Here is a 24,329-nt window from a genome sequence, read left to right as displayed (position 1 = left end):
AATCCCCTAATCATTCTGGTTGCTCTTCTCTGTACTTTTTCTAGAGTCTCAACATCTTTTTTATAATGTGACCCAAACTGGATGCAGTACGCTAGATGTGGTTTTACTAAGGTTTTATAGAGTGGTATCAAGTGGTACCTCACTTGATCTCGATTGTATCCCTCTGCAATTTAGGATTGCATTAGCTTTTTTGGCTGCTGCTGCAGATTGCTGGCTCATATTTAGCTGGTTGTCCATTAAGACTCCAAGATCCCTGTCACAATTACTGCTATTGAGCCGGGTTTCACCCAGTCTTTTCTTGCCTAAGTGTAGGACTTTACTTTTCTCTACATTGAATTTCATTTTGTTAGATACGGCCCAGTGTTCTAGTCTGTCAAGATCCATCTGGATCTTGAGCCTATCTTCTTGGGTGTCAGCTATTCCTGCCAGCTTAATATCATCTGCAAATTTGGTAAGTTCCCCTTCTATTCCCTCATCTAAGTCGTTAAGTCTGTTTCAAGGGATGTGATGCATTTTATTATAATGAATGTAATAATTGTAATTGTTGTAATAATGACCAAATGAGACATCTCTTTCCATTGTCCCCAATCAGGAGAACAATCCCATATCCTTAATGAAAATCTGGAGACTTGAGAATGATGCTCCATTGTTTTCCTGTACTGGGTTCTGCTATGATGTAAGTACATCAGTGACTAATCAGGCAGAAATGGGTTAAGATGGGCCAATTAATTAATTAATACATAATAAAGCTTATTACAGAAATGACTTTCATCTATAGCACACCAGTGTTTCTCAACATTAGCATCTTAAAATGGCACGGACTTCAACTCCCAGAATTCCCCAGTCAGAGGTTGCAGAGGTTATCTTAAAGATCTGATAAATAGCAATGTAGTTAAGTGGGATTAAAACAAAAACAGGAACAATGTTCCTTTTGAACATTACACACATCTATATTGCATCATAACCTGCATAGTAAATTGAATGTTTTCTTGAGAAATAGCAGCAAAAGGCAATCTGCTCCACTGTTACCACTTTCTAAGCAATTTTTAGGTTCCTGTCTTAAATAATTTTCTACAATAAAGAGATCTATTATCTGAGATGGAAATTTTGAAGCACGGTAAGGAAGTTAAATCCTTTGAAAAAAGCATGGGGCATGTTTTTGAATCATTAAAAGAAATTGCACCTTTTCCAGGCTTGCAGAGTTGTTTCTAAACTGCTCCCAAGTGTCTCATATATGTACACTGATTTTATTCCATTTTCTATTTGGGAAGAGCCTCTGAAGTACCGTAGCTGTGCAAATCTTAAAAACTTTGCAGCTGCTTTAACAATTTGTGGGGAAAACATGCTTTGGTCTTGATCCTGTATGCTGGGAATCATCTTTTTTGGTTATTTTGTACAGGCTGTTAAATATCCCATAGACTAAAATGTTTAAGTTTTAAGATCAAATATGGCATCTAAAGACTTTAATGGCTAATACTAGCCAATATACTAAGAATATTTTGAATATGAATTCTAGATACTGGTTTGTATAGTGATGGCCCCAGAGTATGTGTTTAATGAGCTATTTTTTAGCATATTATTTAATATTAGCAGCAGTTAATACTGCAACTGTGTAAACTGTCAATGTGCTTCTGAACTAAATTAGAATTAGTGGTTTTACAATCTGCAGTATACATGTTTTAGGAAATATTCTGTCATCCCAACATATTAAAATCACCTAATGAGTACTTCAAGTGGGCTAGTTTCATATTCCTGCATTTAAGAAAATAATGTCTAAAGTTAAAGTATTTATTTTTAAGTTTGCAATAACAAGGAAATAAACCCAATAAAAACAAATGATTTTAATATAGATGACTTTTAAGGCAAATTGTGTCTGCTTTATTTCTTTTACTTGTGTCTATTGTTATTTTTTATATTTCACTTTGCATTTCTATATTTGAAAAGAGTGGAAAGGTAAATATTAACTCTTTGAAATTAGGAATTTAGGAACAATCTAACATCAAATTGTTCAAATGTTTCAACCAAAATCAGAATATATTTTGAGAAATGAGATTAAGTCATTTTATTAATTGATATTAGCTACTAATTTAAAAAGGGGTATCATGTAAAATTCATACTCTTTTAAAGTGTAAAATTAATTCCACTATGATTTTTTTATCTAGTGCACATTTCATGTTTTTCCCCAAAATTTACTATAAGCTTTGTAGTATTTTTCTAAAAATTAGGATTACAGTAATTTCCCCATTTAATAATTTTGTAATATAGTCAATGACTCTGGGTTCTAATGAAAAAATGACCATACCAAAGATTTCTAAAGTTTTCGCCAAGGATTTGCAGGAGTATTCACCCACACAGATGTGAAGAAAAGAAAAAAGAAAGAAAAGGGATTTACACATCTTCTACATATGATATATAAAAAATTAGATTAATTCTTATCATGTTCTTGTCTCCATTCCTTTCTTTCCTAGAAATGGATACCAAAATACACCAGCCCTCCCATATGTTGCCAGAGTGGACTAGGCAACAACAAATGAATTTCTGTAAAAGAGACACACAATTTTTACATCAAGTGCAGGTAGCAATTGTACAGTATTATACACTAAAAACTGCTACAGAAATTACCCTCTAATAGCTTTATAAGGAATCTGAACAATCAAATTCAAGCACACTAATATTAAAATAGATTTGTACGAAAAGCTCAGAAGAAACAGTATAACATTCACAGAATGGCTGTGCAGACTGGATAGACTTAACATTTTCCTTTTGCCCACTGCATAAATAGGAATAAATGCTAGGTGAAATTTCAAGGCTGCCAAGCAACATGGGGGCGTGGGAGAGAACTTCACATTCTGTGCAGAATTCACAGAAATTACACACATATCTGATCAGGCAGCTCATATTTTGAAATGGAAAAGTAGCCTGCCTTTCAGCAGTTCAAGTGGGTGGAATTAAACAACATTCAAGTACTATGCAATCATTATCACACCCCACACATCCCCTTATACTGCATTCTGCCTTAAAATATTACCCCCACATATCACCACAAGATGTATACTAGGTAGTGAAAAAGAGGTTCAACATACGATCTTTATACACATGAATACTAGAACAAAGTGGGCAACTACTAAAAATATAGCCTTCTATTTCTATGTGATTAAATGATGTAATACTCTTAGCTAAAACAGTTAAGCAGACGATTCCAAAACGATTCCCTCCTCCAATGTTTTATTTATTTAGCTCAATTTACTATCTACACACGCAGAAATAATGTTATTTGCTTGCTATTATGTTGGATGCAATGTAAGTATCAGCTAAATTACCAGAATAAAATTAGTTCATTCCTATTTAATATGCAAGAAAAGAAAGTTTAGTAAAAAAAAAAAGCTTTCTTTGTCTTGCGTAGAAATAAAGATATGTAATGATGGCAGTAGGATGCAGTTTGCTTATGGTATTTGAACTGTATGTTCTGAATGAATTATTTGCTCTGTCAAGTAACTTAACAGAAAACAATATTTTATAACAAACACAGTGGAAATTTTAAGAAATGTCTTCAAGTGTATATAACACCATTATTGATGATGTTTTTTTCTTCCCTTTCAAATGTTTGGGGTAAATATTAAAGCAAATGTCTAAATCTCATTTTACAATTAAACAGTGACAGTATCTTGGACAACAGTTAAAAAAGTGTGTTCTTGTACCAGCATTTAATTTCTAATTGTGCCATTTTTATAATATATTTTTGGTTTAAATACAATATATATGGGGATAGTATGTATCTCTGCCTCACTATCTTCTTGGGAGTGTGATGGCTCAGTGGTTAAAGACACTGAGCTTGTCAATTGGAAAGCTGCAGCTCAGTTTCAAGACCCCAGCACTGTACGATGGGTGAACTCCTGTTACTTGCATCAGCTCCTGTTCGAAAGCATGCAATGTGAGTAGGTAAATAGGTATCACCTTGGTGGGAAGGTAACAGCATTCCACGTGCCTTGGAATATTGTCATGCAGGCCACACAACCATGGAAGAATCTTCAGACAATGCTGGCTCTCTCGGCTAAGAAATAGAAATGAACATTGTCCCCTGGAATCGGACACAACTGGAGAGGGGAAACCTTTACCTTAACATACCCGTTTTCACTGTCTTCACTAGTCTGTATCACTGTTTCTCCAAACTCATTTTTGAACCTGATTCATTTTAAGTTCACTGTAAACCCCCCTTAGAAATTTTTGTTCACTAATTATTTATTAATTATTAATTAATTATTCTAAAAGCTACTTCACTAATTATTCTAAAAGCTACTTAGATATCTTTCAATTTTTAAGAAATTGTTTTCAGCTTTTTTCCCCCAAAGTATTTTTTTCTGTCAGCTTCTCAAATGCTCTTTCATATACTCAACTTTCATAATCCTCAACTTACAACAGTTCGTTTAAAAGTCTGTAGAGATTCTCAGTTTTGGGGACAACCACAACTTGGATGACTGAGAATCTCTATAGACTTTTAGCTATGCAATTTGGGATGAACACCCTTCAAATGGTGTAGGAGTATGAATTGATTTCCCCAAAATAAACAAACTGCAGACTACAGGAACCATTAGCACTACTCAGGTGACCTTGCAGACACAGATAAACCTCCAAGTGCTTCAATAACCCTCAAAAAGGAATGCAAAAGACCAGCTGTCTGCAAGGAATATAAATCCTTCCACTCCCTACCATCCAGTCAAAGCTGAAAAAGCTTCTTGGATGAGAAGCTAAAAGTCTTCAAAGAAAACACATGAAAGTCCAATTGCCTCCTAAAAAAAACACCTTTGGGACAACAATTCATTTAGTGACTGAAGTTATGACGACAATGAAAAAAGTGACATGACAATTTTTCACTGTTATAACTGTTGTAGCATCCCCATCAAATACTTGGCAACAGACTCATATTTTTGACAGTTGCGATGTCCAAGGACATGTGATCTATTTTGACCTTCTAACAAGTAAAGTCAATGGAGAAGCTAAACCCTCTTAACAGCCATATTGCTAACTTAACTGCAGAGATTCACTTAACAACTGTGGCAAGAAAGGTCATAAAATACGACAAAATTCATGTAACTTTCTTGCTTAACAACAGAAATTGTGGGGTCAATTGTGGTCATAAATTGAAGACTATCTTTACTAAATATATGAAATATACTGTTTTTTCTCAAATTGATTGGCATATCAACTCTTTTTTATTTTCTATATTTGATGCCAATAATTCATATTGCTCCACTGTCTGTTCCTGGACACGTATGTGTATGTTGACTATATTGTACTTCAATTCACCAATTACACTAATTTCTCAGGTGTTCAACTTGCTTATTTCATTTCCACATTCATAATTCTGTATTTCCTTAGTTCATGCTTTTCACATTCAATGTTATGACTGAATGTGACTTGGGCAACAATAATTAATCTTTCAATTCTATCCCCAGCCTTTCTACATGATCACTCAGAAGTTTACTTGTGAATTACTACATTGCTTCCTAATAGTGAGAGGAGTATTGTCCACATAAAGATCTCATAGTCTGGTATGCCTAAGGCTTACCTGGGGAATGAGACTTAAGGAGATGCTGTGGGGAAGGGCACTTGTCAGGAACAAGTGCTGAGTTCATTGAGTTTTGTGTGCCATTGCCGGTGTTTGGATTTCGCTGGACTTCTTGCCTTATTGCTGCTTTGTTTCTTTGCCTTGCTGGACTTCCTGCCTTGAAGCCATTGTGCTAAATGCATTTTGCTGGACTACTCACAGTCAGGGCTGCTGGAGGTGTGTGTGAATGCTTTGCTCCGGGACTTGCTATAAATGTGGGAGCGTTTGGGGAAAAGTTGAAGCAATAAAGGAAAGTTCGAACTATCAGCTGGCTGTGTTGCCTCCATGCCTTGCCCCAGGTCATCACAGTTGGTCTTGCCTTTGCCTTGTGGACTGCTTTTGCCCTTTGCTTTGCTTTACCTTCAGAACTGCCTTTGCCTTGTACCTTGTCTTTGCTCTGAGGACTGTCATTTGTCTTATGCTTGGACTTCGCCTTGTGGACTTTTCTGGTAATATATACAGGGGTGGGATTCAAATTTTTTAACAACTGGTTCTGTGGGTGTGGCTTAGTTGGTGGGCATGGCTTGGTGGTCATGTGACTGGGTAGACATGGCTTGGTGGTCGTGTTATTGACTGGGCGTGGCCAACTCAATATCACTCACATTGAGGCACACATCTCCTTGCCTGGCCTCTCATGACTGTGGGGATGCTGCAACTGTCGTAAGTGTGAAAAATGGTCATAAGTCACTTTTTTCAGTGCCACTGTAACTTTGAATGGTCACTCCACACAAGCAAAGTACCAGCAAAGGAGGGGAAAAAACTCCAGAGAAGTTCTTGAGACAGGAAGTCTAGTCTTGCCACGAATGTAATAAGGGTTAACGGAAAGGCAGTTTCTGTAAGCAACACCAGAATGTTTCCTTCCTGCCTTCCTTACAGGATTAGACCAGTAATTTCTTCTAACAACCGGTTCTCGCAAATAGGTGTGAACTGGTAGAATCCCACCCCTGAATATATGAGCTGTTATTTGGGGGACTGAGGGTGGCTGCCTTCAGGGTAGCGTGGGGAAGAGCCTTACTGGTTGTTGGAGAGCCATTTGTTGAACACTTATTGAGAGCAATAAAGGACTCTCTAAAGGCTTGCCTTGACCACCTGGGTCGTAATAGAACCTAAAATTAATTGTTGTTACAAAAGCCATTCCTACTCGGCCATAGGACAATCACTTGATCCTTTAAGAGCATTCTTCTACAAACTGATAATCCATGTAATTGCATTATACATCAGTGGCTGTGTATATATTACATGATTTTATGAGACATCTCCAGTTCCAGCCTATTACTTCAATTCTATGTGTCAGCAACATTCAATCTACAATGTCTTAGTCAGCCCTGCATATCCATGGCCTAGAACAGGGGTGTCAAACTCGCGTCATCACGACATCATCACATGATGTATGATTTTTTTTCTCCTTCACTAAATCACGCGTGGGCATGGCCAGCGTATGACGCATCTGGCTGCAGGCCACGAGTTTGACAGCCCTGGCCTAGAAAATTAATTTTGATATATAAATATTAAAATTAAATAAATAACGTGTATTATATACATCTGTTGTATTCACTTTCAATTTTTTGATTATTGTATTTCAACTTTTAAATGCCACGCTTCTGACTGGAGTTTGGATTCATAATCTAGCAGTGGGATATCCTCCAGCTCTGCTCCGAAGTTCACCATAGATCAAAAAATGGACATCGTGGGCCTTTAGATTGTGTCCTGTGCTCTAGATATATAAAGTTTGGCCACATGAAATAGATAGGATTAAAATTCAAACTAAATTTATTTTACAGTGAAATGTAACTACAATTACAGTATATTAAATTTAAAAATCCATTTAGGCATAATTATTCTCCATCATTCAATAATTTAATGTTATCACATTAAATATTATAATACAGTCATAATTTTTAGAGTGGCTTTGAGAATTACATCCAAGAATTTCAGGAAGAAGCACGTAAGTCTGAGTTTTCAAGCTGCCAAAGATAGTATCAGAAGTAGTATTCAGTCGGTTTGGACCGGTTCTGGCATACTGGTAGCAGAAATTTTGACTAGTTTCACCTCTGGCTGACCCCAGTCCCACCCTTTCTTGTCTTATGTTCCCTTGTTTTTTAGCTCAGCTGATATGCGCGGCAGAGCGGATTGCCACGCCTAAGCTGAGCTAAAAAACAGCTTGCTAGTGCAGACATAGAGGGCAGTTTTTGAGTGCTGCACGCATGCGCAAAGTTAGTACACTCTCATGACAAAACCGGGAGGAAAAAACTTGGAAACCCACCACTGATTAGTATGTTATGTTTTAATCCTCCAAACCCAAGGAGGATTTATAAGCTACCGTTTTCTTTTTCCAATGTATTCAAATTACTTTGGAAGCATATTGCTTCATTACTAATACTCCAGAAGATAGTAATAATCTGAAAAAAAACCAACAACTGAATGCAGACCACAGAGGAAACAAGAGAATAAATATTATATGAAAATATGCATCTCATTAGTTAATTTAAGATCTTTAATTCTTTTTCCCCATCTGTTTTCTTTAAGTCTATGTGGAAGTACAAAAGAAAGTAAATATATCACATTATTCAGACGAATAGACAAAACTTTTCTTTAATGCCAAATACCCAAAGACAGAATAGCATAGGACCATAACAGTACCAATCAACATGGTATCTTCTTCTCGACACCATTCTTAATCAGAACTCTGGTTTATAAACTTTGGAACAGAATCTTCTGATGACTATAAACAAGTACATTGGGACTGTTGAAGATGAGCTTAGACTTTCTTTTTTCAAAATGAGATTGGTTCAACAGATCTTGTTCTTCAAATAAAAAGGAAGAACATTATCTCTTGCTTGATTGTAATATTCTTGGTCTTCATGAATTGGTACAATATCTCAGCATAATGTATGCATGTGTGTATGTGGGGGTATAACCACAAAATAATAAAAATGCATATAGTTTTTAATTGTGTGATCATTCCTAAATTTTTGCCTATGATACCAAATATAAGTTCAAACATGCATATGCTAGATTCTATCTATCTATCTATCTATCTATCTATCTATCTATCTATCTATCTATCTATCTATTCATTCATCTGTAAGTACTTTGATTGGAAACAAAATAGAGACATGCACTCATACAATTGACAAATATTTCACTGATCTTTTGACTAAAGCTAATTCTGCAAGCATTCTCTTATGGATACCTTCAAATACTAAAAGCACATCATCTTAATCTACTATACACATAGCAACTGATCCAGAGGAAGAATTATCATGTGGATTCCTGATTCTAAATGTTATGTATTATTTTGAGGCAAACTGTACTCAAGACAATACCACAATGGAGAAAAATATAGAAAAACACAATCCTTTAGTATAATCCCTATTTAGGAGAGAGGAAATTCAAGGGAAGGTAGCCTACTCTCCATATGGGCCACGTTTTTGCAATCTGTGTGACAGATGTAGTCAGTTACCATGACTAAATTAGATAGTTGTACAAGCCAGAACTCCTTTTTGCATGTCTACTATGAGCCTCATAAGACTGTATTTAATCAATATTTTTTTAATTCAACCCTGCAAATAAGTATTTTTCAGTTCTACTCTATATTGATTACCCCCCCCCAACTAAAAATAAACATGAATAGCTTTCCTATTCAAGCTGTATTTTGAGACTGCTTAGGTACTTACAATTTTATGTAAAACCTTTTGAAAGAAGTTATTTTTCTGAAAGTATAGATTTAGAGGTCTTTGCTAAAATAAGGTCAAACAAATTTCTATCTAGATTCTATAAATAATTATTATCATTTGATTCTTAATTTTCTTATTCTATTAAATTTATGACAAGAATACTTTGTTTCAGCCTATTACAGTACATGCTTGATATCAAAATCAAGTTTTCTTGTCAGAAATGGTAACAAAAATCAATCTGGCAAGCTAATCAGTACATCTGACTATTACTTCACATATTAGTTTCAATTGCCAACTAAGAAAACTAAAGTCCTTAGCCTGTCATGAAACAAATTACTTAAATACTATATAGAAATATGTATGACATTAAAAATGCCAATAAACTGAAATAAAATGTTATTTGCTCTAATTCTAATTTAAAATTACTGAATTTAATTACATACTGTATATTAAAAGCAACCTACAGAAAATAAGCTAACTGCATTATCTTTCATGTTCTCTGTAATGCTCTTAGAGTAAGAAATGCTTTTTTTTCAATGGCTTGTACAATATTAAATAATTTGGTATCAAATGATTGAAAACAGAAACTCTGTGTTATCCAAACTATAGAAAGGAAAAATGCTCACAACAAATGTGTAATGGCACGACAATAATTTTATAGATTTCTTTAACAAATGCAATTCAATTCATAATCTAAAAGCAGAAGTGCAAAAATGAATTGACTTACCATTCATATTGAAAGATTAGTTTTCAGAAACATATTGCTATAAAATTTATCCGTTAAATGAGTTTTTAGTCTCTACAGTAGATGCAGTGGAACCCATATACACAGCCACTAGAACTGGAAGACAAACAAATCCAGGGAGCTTGCTTTCATGCAGTTTAAAATACGAACACTATCCAATAAAAAATAACAGCAAAGTAGATTGATATTCAAACAGGAATGTTCATTGACTATTTTCTTTTGAACTGGTGTTACCTATACAACATAAAAATAATGTAAAATGGCTGAGGGAAAAAAAGGAAATGTCAGGATGTTTTAAGATGCTCTCAATTATAGCAAGCACTGCTAGTTTCCATAGCAACCTTAGAGGAGAATTATCGGTCTGCTTGTACCCAACCAGTAGCTTTCTCTAAAGCTTTAATTTATTCACACAGAAAATATCTCTCTTTTTTTTTAATATATAAGCTTCAATGTATCTCTAGAGGCAAACAACTCCGAATTTTCTACTTGAAGCTCTATACTACTATATCAATATCCCAAACCATAAATTATTCTACCATAATGTATTGCTCTCTATATTATAAAATCTTAACCATCTTCACCACATTTCTCAAGTTTCTAATATAGTAGTGTTTGCGGGACACCTGTGACCCAGATACTACAAATGATATTTAAACAGTTTCTTATCCTCCCTAAGGATTTAGATTTTACCTTTTACATCCAGGACAAGCCAGGCTGGGTTACATGCACATTTTCATACAGTTGTGCATTCTGGTTAACCTTATTTAAGCTTGCAGGAAGGGAAGGAAGACAATACTCACTGTGTGTGAAACACGTTTCATTGAGAATTTGGAATGGATTACCTTTCCCATGTGTTCTGTAATTTTATGTGGTGAATGGCAATATGGTGATGTATTTTGCCATTTGTTCATATAAGGGGTATGTTGAAAGGGCATGTGCTAAAAAATTGTAATGTCTATGTTCATGTATTTTTTTAAAATTTGTATAAAATATTGCCTTTTGGTTGGCACTTATGAATTTAGTTGTTTTGACTGTCATTTGTTAAATGTACATATTTGTATGATTTCAGGAATGTAATTTATTACAATTATCAAGGATTTTTGGAAACGGATACTCTGAGATAAAAGTGCAGCTTAGGATACAGGGAAATCATTTATTTTCTATGACTCGATATTTTGTGATAGTACACAGGACAGTCATTCAAATACTGAAACAAAGCCATGGGTTGACACAACTGTGTTCCATGTTAAATCTTTTTTCATGAGTAACTACTTACAATAATAACCATGTTATCAACACTATTCACTTTAGAACATTCACACAGCTAATTCAAACAAACCCGATGTGATTTACAACACAATTTATATTATGCCATTCCCTTGTATAATCAGATAAAATGTGATATGCCAATGTAACAGCTACAAAATCCCCCATTTTTGCCAAGCACTTTGTAAGAAATCCATAATTTGGCCAGACTTTGAGATTCCAAAGCATTAAGGATTCTGACTCACACACCTGTGTTTGTTACGTTAATTTTGATTAGAATTTAACTATAGAAACTAAGGTTTATAGACATAGTATAGTATATAGTGGGCTGAGACATTCATATTACACCATAATGTGCTTTGTTTCATATTTGTTTAGCATGAAGTATGAAATGTCAGTAAGCTTAACTATAATTAAGAAAAACTATGTATGAAGGCATGTCTATGATCCTGAAAATTTAAATTGAGTATCAACATTACAATTTCTTTGCTACGGTTTTGCTAAACGAAGCAAATTGTACGAAAACCCTACTTTTCTAAACCTAGATAAATTTAAATAATGTATCATTCCATGTCAGAATGGAAAACAGAGCAAAAACAAATGTGTTTGTTAATCGTTTTTCTAAATCAAAAATTGCAGCTCTGAAAGCCTGCCTAAACAGCTACAATACTGTATACCTGTGGGTGCCAACCTCTTGGGCACCCGGTACCAGTTCCCAATAGAGAGGTTTTTCTACAGACCAAAGGGAGTATAGTTTCATGTGCTGCCTGCGTCCCGTGGATGGGGCTTTGATTATTTGCATGGCCCAGTTTCTGGCATGCCACAGACTGGTGCTGGTCTACCAATTGGGGATTGGAGACCCCTGCTGTATGCATTGGATGTTTAGGAGGAGAATTAATGGGGCAATGTTGTTCCTAAGAGAGCAATGTTAGAACTTTCATAGAATAAATACAAGGTTCTGTGAGTAAATCAGCTTAGGGTGGAGAGATTTGAACTTCTGCTTTTATTACTAACCACAACATGTTAAGCCACAGACAAACAGCTTCCTCTTTGAGAGAGTTTATATATGTGCACCAACACATGAGGTGTAAGAAGTTTTCCAAAGAGAATATGCCAAAGAATGTCTTAAAAGATTCTGCAATCATAATGTACACCATGTCACCTTAATATAGATCTTTTCCCTTTTCCTGTCAAAAATGTGTTTGAAGTTTAATTAATTTATTAATTTTATTATTAAGCATTTTTTTATTACTGAGCTCCCATACCTTTGATATTATGAGTTCCAGTTCTCCATTAAACAGTTGGATGATAATGTGGTAGTGAAATGAGAAAGGCATTTCTGATCAAAATAAGAGCTTATATATTTTCTTGTCATTGTTTCTAATGGTGTAGAATGGATGGGGTGAGGGATTAGTGCAAATTCCAGGCTGGGGAAAAAAGGAACCTATGTAAACTTTTGTTGTTGTTGTTCTGCTATAGATGAGCATGGCATGTTTTTAAACATCTGATATCAAAGCCTCTGAGGAAAAACCAGGAGATGCCTATTCTTGTACTTAGATTTTTATGTTACCCACATGATAATATAACATATGTTAACCCCTAAGGCTTAAGTAGTCTTTCTAGGAAGCAATGTATAATTCAGTTGCATATTCCCAAGAATAGCCTGTTAACGCTGTGTGCCTTTCAACTCATGAATGATTTCAGACAGAATTTAAAATAGGATTTATGTACAAACTTTAGAAATGGCTTCTGGATGTATTTGTATCTAGCTGAAAACTATTCTAAACTGCAAATTTTATTTATTTCTATAAGTATAGTTAAATCCTTAAATTACAGTTTTAAAATAGATTCAAACATACGGTAATTATTCTGAAATCAACTATTCAAATCCTCTTAAAAGATTGTAGTACAGATAGTCCTTGCTTACTATCTCATTTAGCAAATGCCTGAAGTTCTGATGTGTAAAAATAGCTAGTTTTGAAACCAATCAATCCTCTCACATTTACAACTGTCAAAGTATCTTGTGGTCATGTGTTGACTATTTGTGTGCTTCCTGATCACCTTGTTGTGACAGAGTTAATGGAGAATGTAGAAGTAAAATTCTAAGTCGCAGTCACGTGATTTTTTACTTAACAATTGCAGTGACATGCTTAACAACCAAATGGAAAGTCATGTTGTAAATCCATTATGGTCATCTCATTTTCCGCTTAGCAACTGCAATGCTTAGCGATAAAGTTACAGGTCTTTATATAAGCAATGACTACCTGTATGCATATAAACTCTGAATTACTGCTCTGTATTATCAAACTAATTATGTATTTTAAGATCAAAAGGGGATTGGGAAACTTCAACCTACAATTTGAATACTACCTTGTACGTCTACTTATTATTTGTAAGCTGCCCAGAGTCCACTTTATAGAGGAGATGATCAGTATAAAAAATTAATAAATAAATAAAAATAAATACTAGACCACTCCATCCTGTTTGCTGGGGCCCAAATAAGATTCCTCTCTCAGCTTTTTCTAAATTCTGGAGAAGATAGAGGATGACTCTTCATGAAGATGAAGGCAGAAGAATACAGACAGAAACTAGAAGTAGTTAGAAATAGTCAGAGCCTTATGTCTAGCTAGCTATCAATCCTGAAACTCACTGTATCCAACTTGCTAAGTAGGGGATAAAATAAATATAATTGTTTCCTCCCAAACTGAAGAGGTTTTGAAAATAATACTCTAATAAATCACATAGTTTTTCAGTTCAACAATCCAAAATCATGGTTATTAGTAATGCCACCTTCTGCAGGAGGTGAATCAGTTATGATAGTCATCAGCTTAAAGGTCTTTGACATTAAAGTGAAGGGAGAGGTCAGAAGCAATGTAGATGCAAGAAGATAGAGATGTGTGCTTAGCTAAAAAAAGAGAAGTCCTACCAATGAAGGAAAAAAGAGGAATTAGTTGCAAGAATGAAGATGGAGCCTAGCCTTACTCTTTCAAATGTACCAACACATGATGGATCTGATTTGTATGAGATCGGACTGCTATTTCTGGATGAAGTCCTAAAAGTATTTCTCTTTAGTTATGCAGAAAGTCCTTGTGGAAGGTTTCTGAGGAATAAACATAACCTCCTTTACCTCATCCCCAGAGTCCTTGTGAATCAAATCCTCAAAGATGTAAAGTAGACAGAATCAAGGTCAGAAGATTTAGCTTGACAGATGGAAAGAAAGTTAGATTAACATCATAGGTAAAACAGACAAGAGAACTATAGCTGCTAAAAGATTATGAAGAATGCAACACACCTCCGGTTATTAATACTTTGTCCTTTTTCTCTATAAGTGCAGAACACTATTGATGGCAGATACTATAATTAAGAATACTATCCCCTTTCATTTTACTCCATAAAGGTTCTAGTTGTAGTGTTGATGGTACAAAAACCTATTTATTATAACAACCAGAGCTTCTTTACAAATCATTTTCAGTTGTTTATTTTGTTTCTATTTTGACTAAGTTTGTGTGCTATACTATATTTTGTACATATTTCACCTAATCATGTTATTTTAAGATTTAGTATCTTTATCCCAAAAGGTAGGCTGAAGATCTAAAAGGAACTCGACAAATTAAAACACTGGGCCCTATTTAACAAAGTAAAAATAAAATGGTGAGAAAAGTAAGATTTTACTCTTAAGCAAGAAAAACTGAATGTACAGGTACAGAATAGGTGGCATCTGTGGTTCAGTAGTAGTAACTATGAGAGGGATCTAGGAGTCCTAGCAAAGAACCACTTAAATATGAGCCAGCAGTGTGCTGCGGCCACCAAAAAACCCGACACAATCCGAGACTGCATTAACAGCGGGACAGAATCAAGATCATGTAAAGTGTTAGATCATGGAAAAAGACCATGATATCTATGTAGAGCAATAAAGTATATCCAATTCCTGCTCCTAAATACCATGAAAGTTATATACATATGTTTACAATGTCAAACTGAATAAACTAAAGGTTTATTCTCTTTTAAACATTAACAGGTATCAATTTGGAGAACATAAACTTGAATAATATTCTGTATACTGAGAACTAATGGCAATTGTCACTTGTAAGCCTTATGTTATTTGTTTCAATGCTAAATCAGTGGTTTATCATTTGTCGTCCCCCATCCCATTTGTTGGCTTAATATACTTTAATAAACATTCAGTACACAACAAATATAATTCATTGAACTCTTACATTCCCAAATATGCTTTTTAAAATATTTTAAAAACTTTCTACAATGTTAACTTTCTCCCTCCCCACCCCACTTCTAAAAGGTGTAAGGCAATTGCTTTATCATGTATGGATAGGATAGGATTGGATAGGATAGGATAGGATAGGATAGGATAATAGAATTCTTTATTGGCCAAGTGAGACAAAAGAATTTGTTTCTGGTGCATAAATACCTTTAATGCAAACAAAATATCTCACATTTTCTAATCCTATATTTATTTGAAAAGAAAAATCCCATGGTATTATAAACCAACTCAGTCAGAATTTCTGAGATCTACATTCTGCATTCCTGCTCCATAGCCTATATCCGTGATGGTGAACCTATGACACATGAGCCACAGGTGGCACGCAGAGCCATTTGTGCAGGCACATGAACCCCAGCCAAACATACCTGCAATGCGCATACGCGCAACCTCCTAGCTGATTTTCAGCCCGTTGAGGCCTTTTTCGGCCTCCCAGAGGCTCAAGGGAAGCCTCTGCAGCCTTTGGAAAAAAACATTTTTTCGACCTGCAGAGGCTTTCCTTGAGCCTCTGGGAGGCTGAAAATCAGCTGGGAGGCACGCAGTGCAGGTAAGGGGGCAGCAGGGTGGGGGAAATCACACAGGCATGTGTAGGGGTTGGGGGGCTGCACGCATTGCCTTCTGAGTGCTGGCACATGAGCGCGCATGCATAAGCGTGCACACAATTTTCGGCACAGGAGCCCAAAAAGGTTAGCCACCACTGGCCTATATATTTCTTGGTATACATCTTGGCTGTACCCTTACTCTAGACTAGTAGAGAGTCTGTATCAAACTCTGTTGTTTCAAGTGCTGAAACAAATATTTGATGGCAAATCCCTGGCCCAGTTTAATATGGTAGATAAATATACTTTCTCTTGAAATGAGCTAATAGTTTCTGATCTGGCTTGCAGCAATCTCTCCAACCCTGGCTTAATCGATTTTGCCTCCAGGAAACAAGACTAAGCAGAGTTTGACTCAGGCCTACAAAGTAACAGATCTAAACTTTTATTGCTACCACTATAGAGACCATGCTCTTTATGCCATCCGTAAATATCTTCACATCATCCTTTCCACCCACGCAGAAAGTCATTCATATTAGCAAGGTCTGACATCTAACCTTAAGGGCGATGAAGGGGATATTGTTGTTCAATATCCGCAAATGGGAATGAGTGTGAATGTGCTCAGATGCAGAGGTTGGAGACAGTTGCACATATTCTGTTCAGTTGTTTCCTATGCCATTTCTTCATAGCAACAACATGTGATTGCTCATCCTCAACACAAGACAATTTCAAACCATGTATTTTTATGGCATGCTTGTCATTCGTTCTATTCTAATTCTTCTTTGTAGGTTATAGCTATTTTCATATACTTTTGTTCTTTACTTAATTCTTTATTCTTTCACCTTTCTCTTGATACTGGCATTTTTAAAATATTTCATATTGACTTTTGAAACAATTCAGAAACCACCTTTTAATAACCTGTCAGCCCTCCTAAATAAACCAAATAGGAAGTACAAGAAAACACTTCAGTCCAATTAGATTACTTTATTGTAACAAAATCCTGCAAGGCTAAAGGTATAAATTTCCCACAGCCACTTTTATCTGCTTAAGCAACTAGGCCTAGTCTTTCCTAAATTTGAGAAAACATTGAAGTAGTGGATTATCTAGACTCCTTTCAGTTGGGATTCAGGCCTAGGTATGTGATTGAAATGCCATTGGTTACACTTATGGATAACTTCTGGAGCTGGTGTGGTGATGGCACATCCATCCTTGCTGTTCTTGAACTCTCAGCAGCATTCTATACTTCTGGATCAGCTTTGGGGATTACAAATGGATGGCAATATGCTGTGTTAATTTTATTTATTTCTTCAGGGCTGGTTTCAGTCAGTTGTGATAATGGAACAGAAGTCAATCCACAGCCCCTGCTTTGAGAAACAGGTGGCAGCTGTGGTTGAGAAGGCTTGCATGCATGCAGCTTTGTATTGTGCACCAACTGCACCTGTTCCTGGGTCAAGAAACGTTGTTCCTTATGCATTAGTCATGCATTAGTCAATTTTCAAATGCATTACTGCAATGTGCTTTACATAGGCTGCATGTGAAGAACATCCAGAAACTGCAGTTGATTCAAAATGCAATGCTGCAGCTACTTATCCAAAGTTCTCAATCCGTGCACATTACATCTCTCCTCCACAAGATTCATTGGCTGCCAATGTGCTTCTCAGTTAAATTCAAGGTGCTGGTTACCTATAAAGTCCTTTATGACATGAGACCAGGTTATTTGGGACTGCCTCTCCTAGATTGTGTTTACTTATTCCTTATTCCAGCAGATCTGGCAGCAGGGGTGTGCTTGGATCCTGTCTATTAAGGCGAGCTATATAGTGGGATTCAGGATGAGAGCCATTTCTATTCTTTGGAATATCATTCTGCTAGAGGTCAGATTAGACCCAATTGTGGTGGATTTCATAAAGCTCTGAAAACTGGTACTATAAACTGGCCATGGGAGTTTGGATGAATGACAGACCCTGTGGGATAGTTGTGATTTTTTAAACCTTGTTGCTAATTTCTATTTATTGTTTTGATAGTGTATTGTTTTAACTCGTGTCTAAAATCTTAATGTTGAGATAAATGGCCATATACATTTATTAATATAAATAAACTAAGTCCAAGAGATTCCCAAATTACAAATCTGCATCTAGGCTCAACATCTTCCAGATTACTGGAACATGATTTCAACAAAATTATTGGCAAGATGGAGGATGACAATATACAATTCAATATTGTAAGCCCTGAACAAAATAATATCCAATGGCTTCAAGCATATCTTAAAAGACTGAGTCCTCCATCACTCCTCAAGAGTGAAATCACCCAGATAAACCCTCCTCTCCCTTTAATTGGGATAATTCACTATGGAAAAAGTGAAGCACTGTAAGAAATTGTGCCTCTGATATTCTATCACAGGAGCAAAGGGAAAGAAAAAAATAATGCAAGTTGTCTAATTGCTCAAGTCACTGGAAACTAAAGTGGAGGTAATTCAATACTCTTTATCTCTTGCTGTGATGGGCAGAAGGAATAAACTTGAGGAAGAGGGAAAAGAGTCACAACCAAGGCAATGGTTAGATAAGAGAAATCCAAGTCTAGGCAAGAACTGTAACCCGAGAAAGTGTCTCAGACAAAACCCTCCCTAGTTCTCATGAAGATGAGGGAAGGGAAGGGAGGAATGCATTCAGACTTACAAGACTATTTACTATAGCCTCACAATAAATAATAGTATTAGCTTGCATGATTTTGATTTCCTATTCTTGTCTTCCTTGGAGGGTTGAAAATTACTTCCTAACAATTCATAAATTAGAAATCCTGTAACAGATAGATAAGGGGTCTCCAATCTTGGCAACTTTAAGATTTGTGGACTTCAACTCCCAGAATAGAAATAGAAAAAAACTTTCTAGAGCAGGGGTGTCAAATTCGCATTGTCACGTGACGTATCACAACTTTTCCCCCTTCGCTAAACCGGGTGTGGGTGTGGCCAGCACATGATGCATCTGGCCCACGGGCCACAAGTTTGACAGTCCTGTTTTAGATAGACAAATGAGTAGTACTGCCTCTAACAAAGTACTATGTGTTTATTTGCAGGTTTATTTCCATTGCATTAACTGGTTGGCAGAAAGACCAGGCATGAACAGAAACAAATGCTCATTATAACATGTGGGGAGAAGGCAGGGTCACCACCAACCCTGATAGCACAAATCATTTCTCGGCCGTCATCAACTAGATTGATGGCTCTAAATTTAATACATATTACCCTCTTTCAAAATAATAAGAATTATTATTATTATATCTAAAACTATGTGCAGAGGGAAAGGTCAACAATATTTGGAAAATTGTTGTGGAGCAGACTTTTAGTCCCACCACAAAAACAAAAACCCCTTGTGAATAAGTATTTCTCAGCACATTATATTATCTTTAAAATGTTTTACCACTTAAAACTGAAGCAAGTCTGATAGTATGAACGCAGAACATTTCTTGAACCAGTATTCCCTTGTTTCAACAAGCTACAGTGTTAAAGTGGGTCAGCTGACTCACAAGTATATAATTAAACAAATAATAACAATTGGTTCAAAGTTTAAACTCTTTAAGTTCAAAATGACACATTTTCTCACTGCAGAAAGGCAGACACTATCAACTAAAAACGGTCAGAGTTTCATTTTGTGAAAAAGCAGAAGGTATTAACTAGGTTTGCAATAAAACCATTCTTTATTGTACATGTCAACTCAGAATTCTGCAACGCAGATGGATATGAACTGAACAAATAATCCCTCCCAATAAATATGCAACTGTCTAATGATTTCCAAGTCAATCCCAGATTCATAACATAAATCTGTTTTTTTAGATTGGTTCCATGTTTTTCATTCAGAGCATACATAATGGAATATAGATTTCCTTAAGTTATAAAGATGAACCCAGCCTCATGATTGCAATTGCTCCTGATAGCATAAAATAAGTAACACTGTCTTGATATTTGAAGCGACTTCCCTCAATATTGTAAGATTGATTTAATAATGTTCCTGTTATAAATTATAAATCAATTACTGCTGGAATCCAGATAGAAGGCCAGAATTTTTCCAATGAATTTGTTTTACAGAATTTAGGGAGTCTTTTTATTCGTTGTTCCCTAACTCTCTTGAGCCATCAATATTTGGGGAGTAGCTTTCCTTCATGGATTTTAAGTACAGATAAAATTCATGTATCTCTCTTTATGTGTAAAAACATAAATACAAATCTAAGAACTTGCTAAAACGTTGATTTTTATCTCAAACAACATCCTCTTAAGATTGTTGTGTTTCAAGCACAAAGGACCAAGTAGAATATTCTACAATAAAGTCCAAAATATAATTTGCTCATATATTAATCAATTAAAATTAGATCTAGTTACATTTGCTAAATTTATAAATAAACAAATAAAAATAGACATACAGTACATATGTCACTACAGTAAGGAAACCAATGTATATTAGTACCCTGTCTCTCCAACAATACGGCCTCCCCCAATAGGAAGTCCCAGCATCTTTTATAGGCATGAAATGAAATTAAGCCCCTCTCCCCAAATTAAGGCCTATATTAAAATATGCGAAAAATTAGAGCATAGTAGGCTATCATTTGGAAAAGTAAATCAACATTACAGTTTCAGTTTGGTTTTATGAAGTTGTGGAACTTCCCTATCCATTTTCCTAGCCTCAGTCACTAAACACACCCTTGCTCACATATCCCAAACATGGTTAGCAACTTTATGACAGCAACAACACATCCAAGAATTTTGAGTACTTTTAGAAAAGATATTTTCAGTTCTAATGCCTTCATGTACTAGCCATCTTCCTCCACATTCTATCAGTCTATGCACCTGAGGCCCCCTGTCTATCCTCATCAGATGCCTTTCTTAGCTGTCTGATAACATCTGGCACATCTTATTCTTCTATTTCATTTGTAGGTATGACAAGAGTTATTAATTTTATACTACCATTTTTTGCTTTAAAAGACTTATTTTAAATGATGAAAAAATACATATTTAAGCAGATGGAACAGTCTGCATGGCAATAAATCAACAAAAGAAAACTGGCTGATGGTATGTGCTGCAAGCCACTTGCAACTGCTGAAGAAAAAGAGCCACAGCCCTGAATCAACCTGCCAATCATTTAATTTAGCAGTTTAGCTCTCAGCATTTTCCTTTACTTATCAGGTAATATTTCAAAGTCTTCAGTTTCAAACCAAAGAACCTGGACACACTTACTTGATTTTTCCCACAGTGCAGTAAGTTCAGACATGTCTGAAGATCCATTTTCCGCCGTTACTTTCAATTCACTTGCAGAGCCCTTGGAGTGCCTATGAAAAAGTCTGTTCGCAAACCCTTCTAGCCTCTGCAAAGCATTAGCTGTCCCGGTACCTGGGCTGCCCTGTGACTCCCTTTGGGTGGCCATTTTTATGCATATAAGATGTAAGTTAAAAGCAAATTCTAATTCTGAACACGGAAGCCAAAGACTATGAATGTGTCACACTTCCTGTATGCAGTGAGCTAAACCACAACAGTTTTCTGTTTCCTGTTAATATAAAACCAAACTTTAAGGGCTATTCTCAGCAAAAGCCACTTCATCCCAGTTGAAGATGATGACTAGTAAAATATTTGTCCTGTTTGCTTGTTAATTTTCTCTTTCCAAGTAAGAATAATATGAGAACAAGTCCAAGAATGCTAAAAACTAGATCATGAAAGTCCACTATACACACAAGCAGTAAGCAAGAAAATCTAAATTCTGGGTAATTTATTGAGAATGGAGAAATTTTCAAAAAATATTTGAATAACAATTTCTATAGTATGTCAACATCAAGGAAAGCATCTGAAAACAATTGCAGGTCAAATCTACTTTTCTAAAACTGATTTGCAGGTTGCAGAGTGTGCACACAGATAGTAATTATAGTACAAAATCCTTGGCAGATCTCCTTCCTTGTTCTAAAGAGTTATGCTGCTGAGATCTGCATTGTTCCATTGTATATATAGATACTGAAGGTTCATAATTTATCTCACTTTTCACATTTATCCAGGTGCTTTACAATTGGCAGTAATGAACAGATAGCAGTCAGAGAAAGAACAAGCATTCCTGGCAGGTGAGTGCACAACTTTGAAAAAATTACTTTTTATTTCATACACTCGTGTGTTTTTAAAGCCTTGAATCTATAACAATACTAACTTTGATAAGATTTGTCTGAGTATAAAAACAATCCATGAAAAAACAACATCCCACATATACAGCATGCATAGCTTTAAATATAGTGTTATGCCTTATTTCAAAGCTATTTATGCTCTTAATGATGTTAAGGCAATATACTCTATGCATGTTAGTTTCTACACTGTTCTGAATGCATAAATTGGTATTCAAAATTCTGTTATATCTACTGGTATAGGGCTGTGCCTGCTCTAAAAAAAATAATAGAATCACTTCAGATTCCACACAAAGGCAAGCACAGTTCCTCTTTGCTATTCGTGAAAATAAGACTCAACTTTTTTATAGGCTAAAAAATGTAGCTGCTTTAAAAATGCATGAATTTTAATGAGTCAACTCCTTAAAGTGATAGTGTTAGGAATATAAGTAACCTAACAGTTATTTGGGTTGGAAATATATAAACTAGGACAGACATTTTAATACTATGCCTTTAAGAGAATACTAAAACTGTAATTGGGTGTGGTTCCGCAAATGGCCATAAGATGGAGCCAGAAACCTGGGTTGTTTAGTCTCAGAAGAGAGTCTCAGTGAGTCTGTTTCTTCTGTTGGAAAGAGTTTTGCCGTTCCATCTAATGACTGTTACTGATCGTTGATGTAAGTCTGTTACCGAACTGTTTTTTGATACTGGACTTTGATATTTGGATTATCCCTGAACTGAACACTAACTGCCTTAACTGTGAATGACTTGGACTGCTTATCTTGAACTTTGCTAAAATGTTTATTGGAAGTAAAAACCTACATTTACTGTACAGTGTATCTGTGTGCTGTGTGTGTATTATTCAACACTATTCTCACTATGTCTCCTAATGGGGAATTACCTCAACAGATAGTATTCTTTTTCAGATGCTTGAAAATAACTACTTGAATGAACAGGTACTGCATTAGCACAAGGTCTGCTGCTACACTTATTATCCACTCATTACAAATTATGCTTATTATTTATCCACTTATATAGTACCCGTCAGCAATTCCTTAATGCTGGTATATCTTTCCAAGGTCTTTATAACAGCCCTCCATTATTAGTGTGTGATTCTGGAATAGAAACACATTTGGTTTAAAGAGATGTCAGTGCACACAGTGGATGCTTCTCCTATAGATGCAATTGATGTAAAAGAACAGCATTGATATTCCTAGTCCATTTCTCTAGGTTCCTTCTTTATGTTTCTCCACTGCCTATGGTTCCATAGATATTGGAATGGAAAAAAAACTGACTTTAAGAAACATGTAAAATCACTTTCAATATCTCCTTAATATCAAAAAAAAACTTGCCTCAGAAATTGATCGAATGAGTGAATGAATGAATGAATGTATAAACAAACAAATAAATAATCTGAATTTCTATTACAGAGATATGGGAATATATGGAAAGGAAACCTATAGAAGCAAAATAGAACTAGTGTTGATGCTTTTGAACTATGATATTAGAGAAGAATACGATAGAGAATACCTTTTTGAATTATTATGGAGATCACAAAGAGAACAAATAAATGAATCACTGAACATATCAATCCAGAATTCCCACCTGAGGCCCAAATGACTAGACTCAATTTAACATACTTCAGAAGCATTATACGAAGACCAATCTCTCTGAAGTAGTCTATAATACTGGGAAAGGTGGGTGGAAAGAAAAGAGGAGGATCAATAAAAAGGGAGGCTGAATAGCAACAATGGTGGGTGTACTGCTGGAAGATCTGAAACACCAGGCTAGGCACAAATCATCATATATCTATGTGGTCACTAAGAATTAGCACTGACTTGATTGCACACAATCAATCAAACTGTAACAAACTGTGCATATCTTATTCATTAACTGTAATGGCACATCTAAGATCAATCAACTTTACTGTGGTTGAGATCCAAACAAATCCTTCAGTTGTTATTTAGGTGCACATGTCCATTCATGTCTATTCACATTAATTATTGAATATTAATTTTTTTTGAAACAAGGGATACTTCAAAAGTTGCCTACAGTATTACACAGGAAGGGGAGGTGTTGAGGTATTCCCCGTTAGGAGAAT

At 35.5% G+C, this 24,329-nt stretch overlaps 1 protein-coding gene across 3 annotated transcripts in view; it reads right to left on the bottom strand.

Moving 5' to 3' along the window:
- The window catches only part of PRKACB (protein kinase cAMP-activated catalytic subunit beta), a 69,107-nt gene that overhangs the window by 23,192 nt on the left and 21,586 nt on the right, over positions 1 to 24,329 (bottom strand). Inside the window, exon 1 of one of the 3 annotated variants that reach the window (XM_087930095.1) lies at positions 21,327 to 21,580. The exons of 1 other annotated variant lie outside the window; for it this stretch is intronic. In XM_087930095.1, coding sequence (XP_087786221.1) covers positions 21,327 to 21,513 — 187 coding nt within the window. In that variant the 5' untranslated portion in view covers positions 21,514 to 21,580. Of the gene's footprint in view, positions 1 to 10,009; positions 10,124 to 21,326; positions 21,581 to 24,329 lie in introns of those variants that run through there. One more of the 3 variants, XM_087930096.1, reaches the window with a different exon arrangement.

This window comes from Pseudonaja textilis, chromosome 3, assembly GCF_049901715.1.
Source record: "Pseudonaja textilis isolate UNSWEBS1 chromosome 3, rPseTex1.2, whole genome shotgun sequence".
NCBI lineage: Eukaryota > Metazoa > Chordata > Lepidosauria > Squamata > Elapidae > Pseudonaja > Pseudonaja textilis.
The sequence above is the reverse complement of the archived record's forward strand: the minus strand, read 5'-3'. Positions and strand labels throughout refer to the sequence as shown.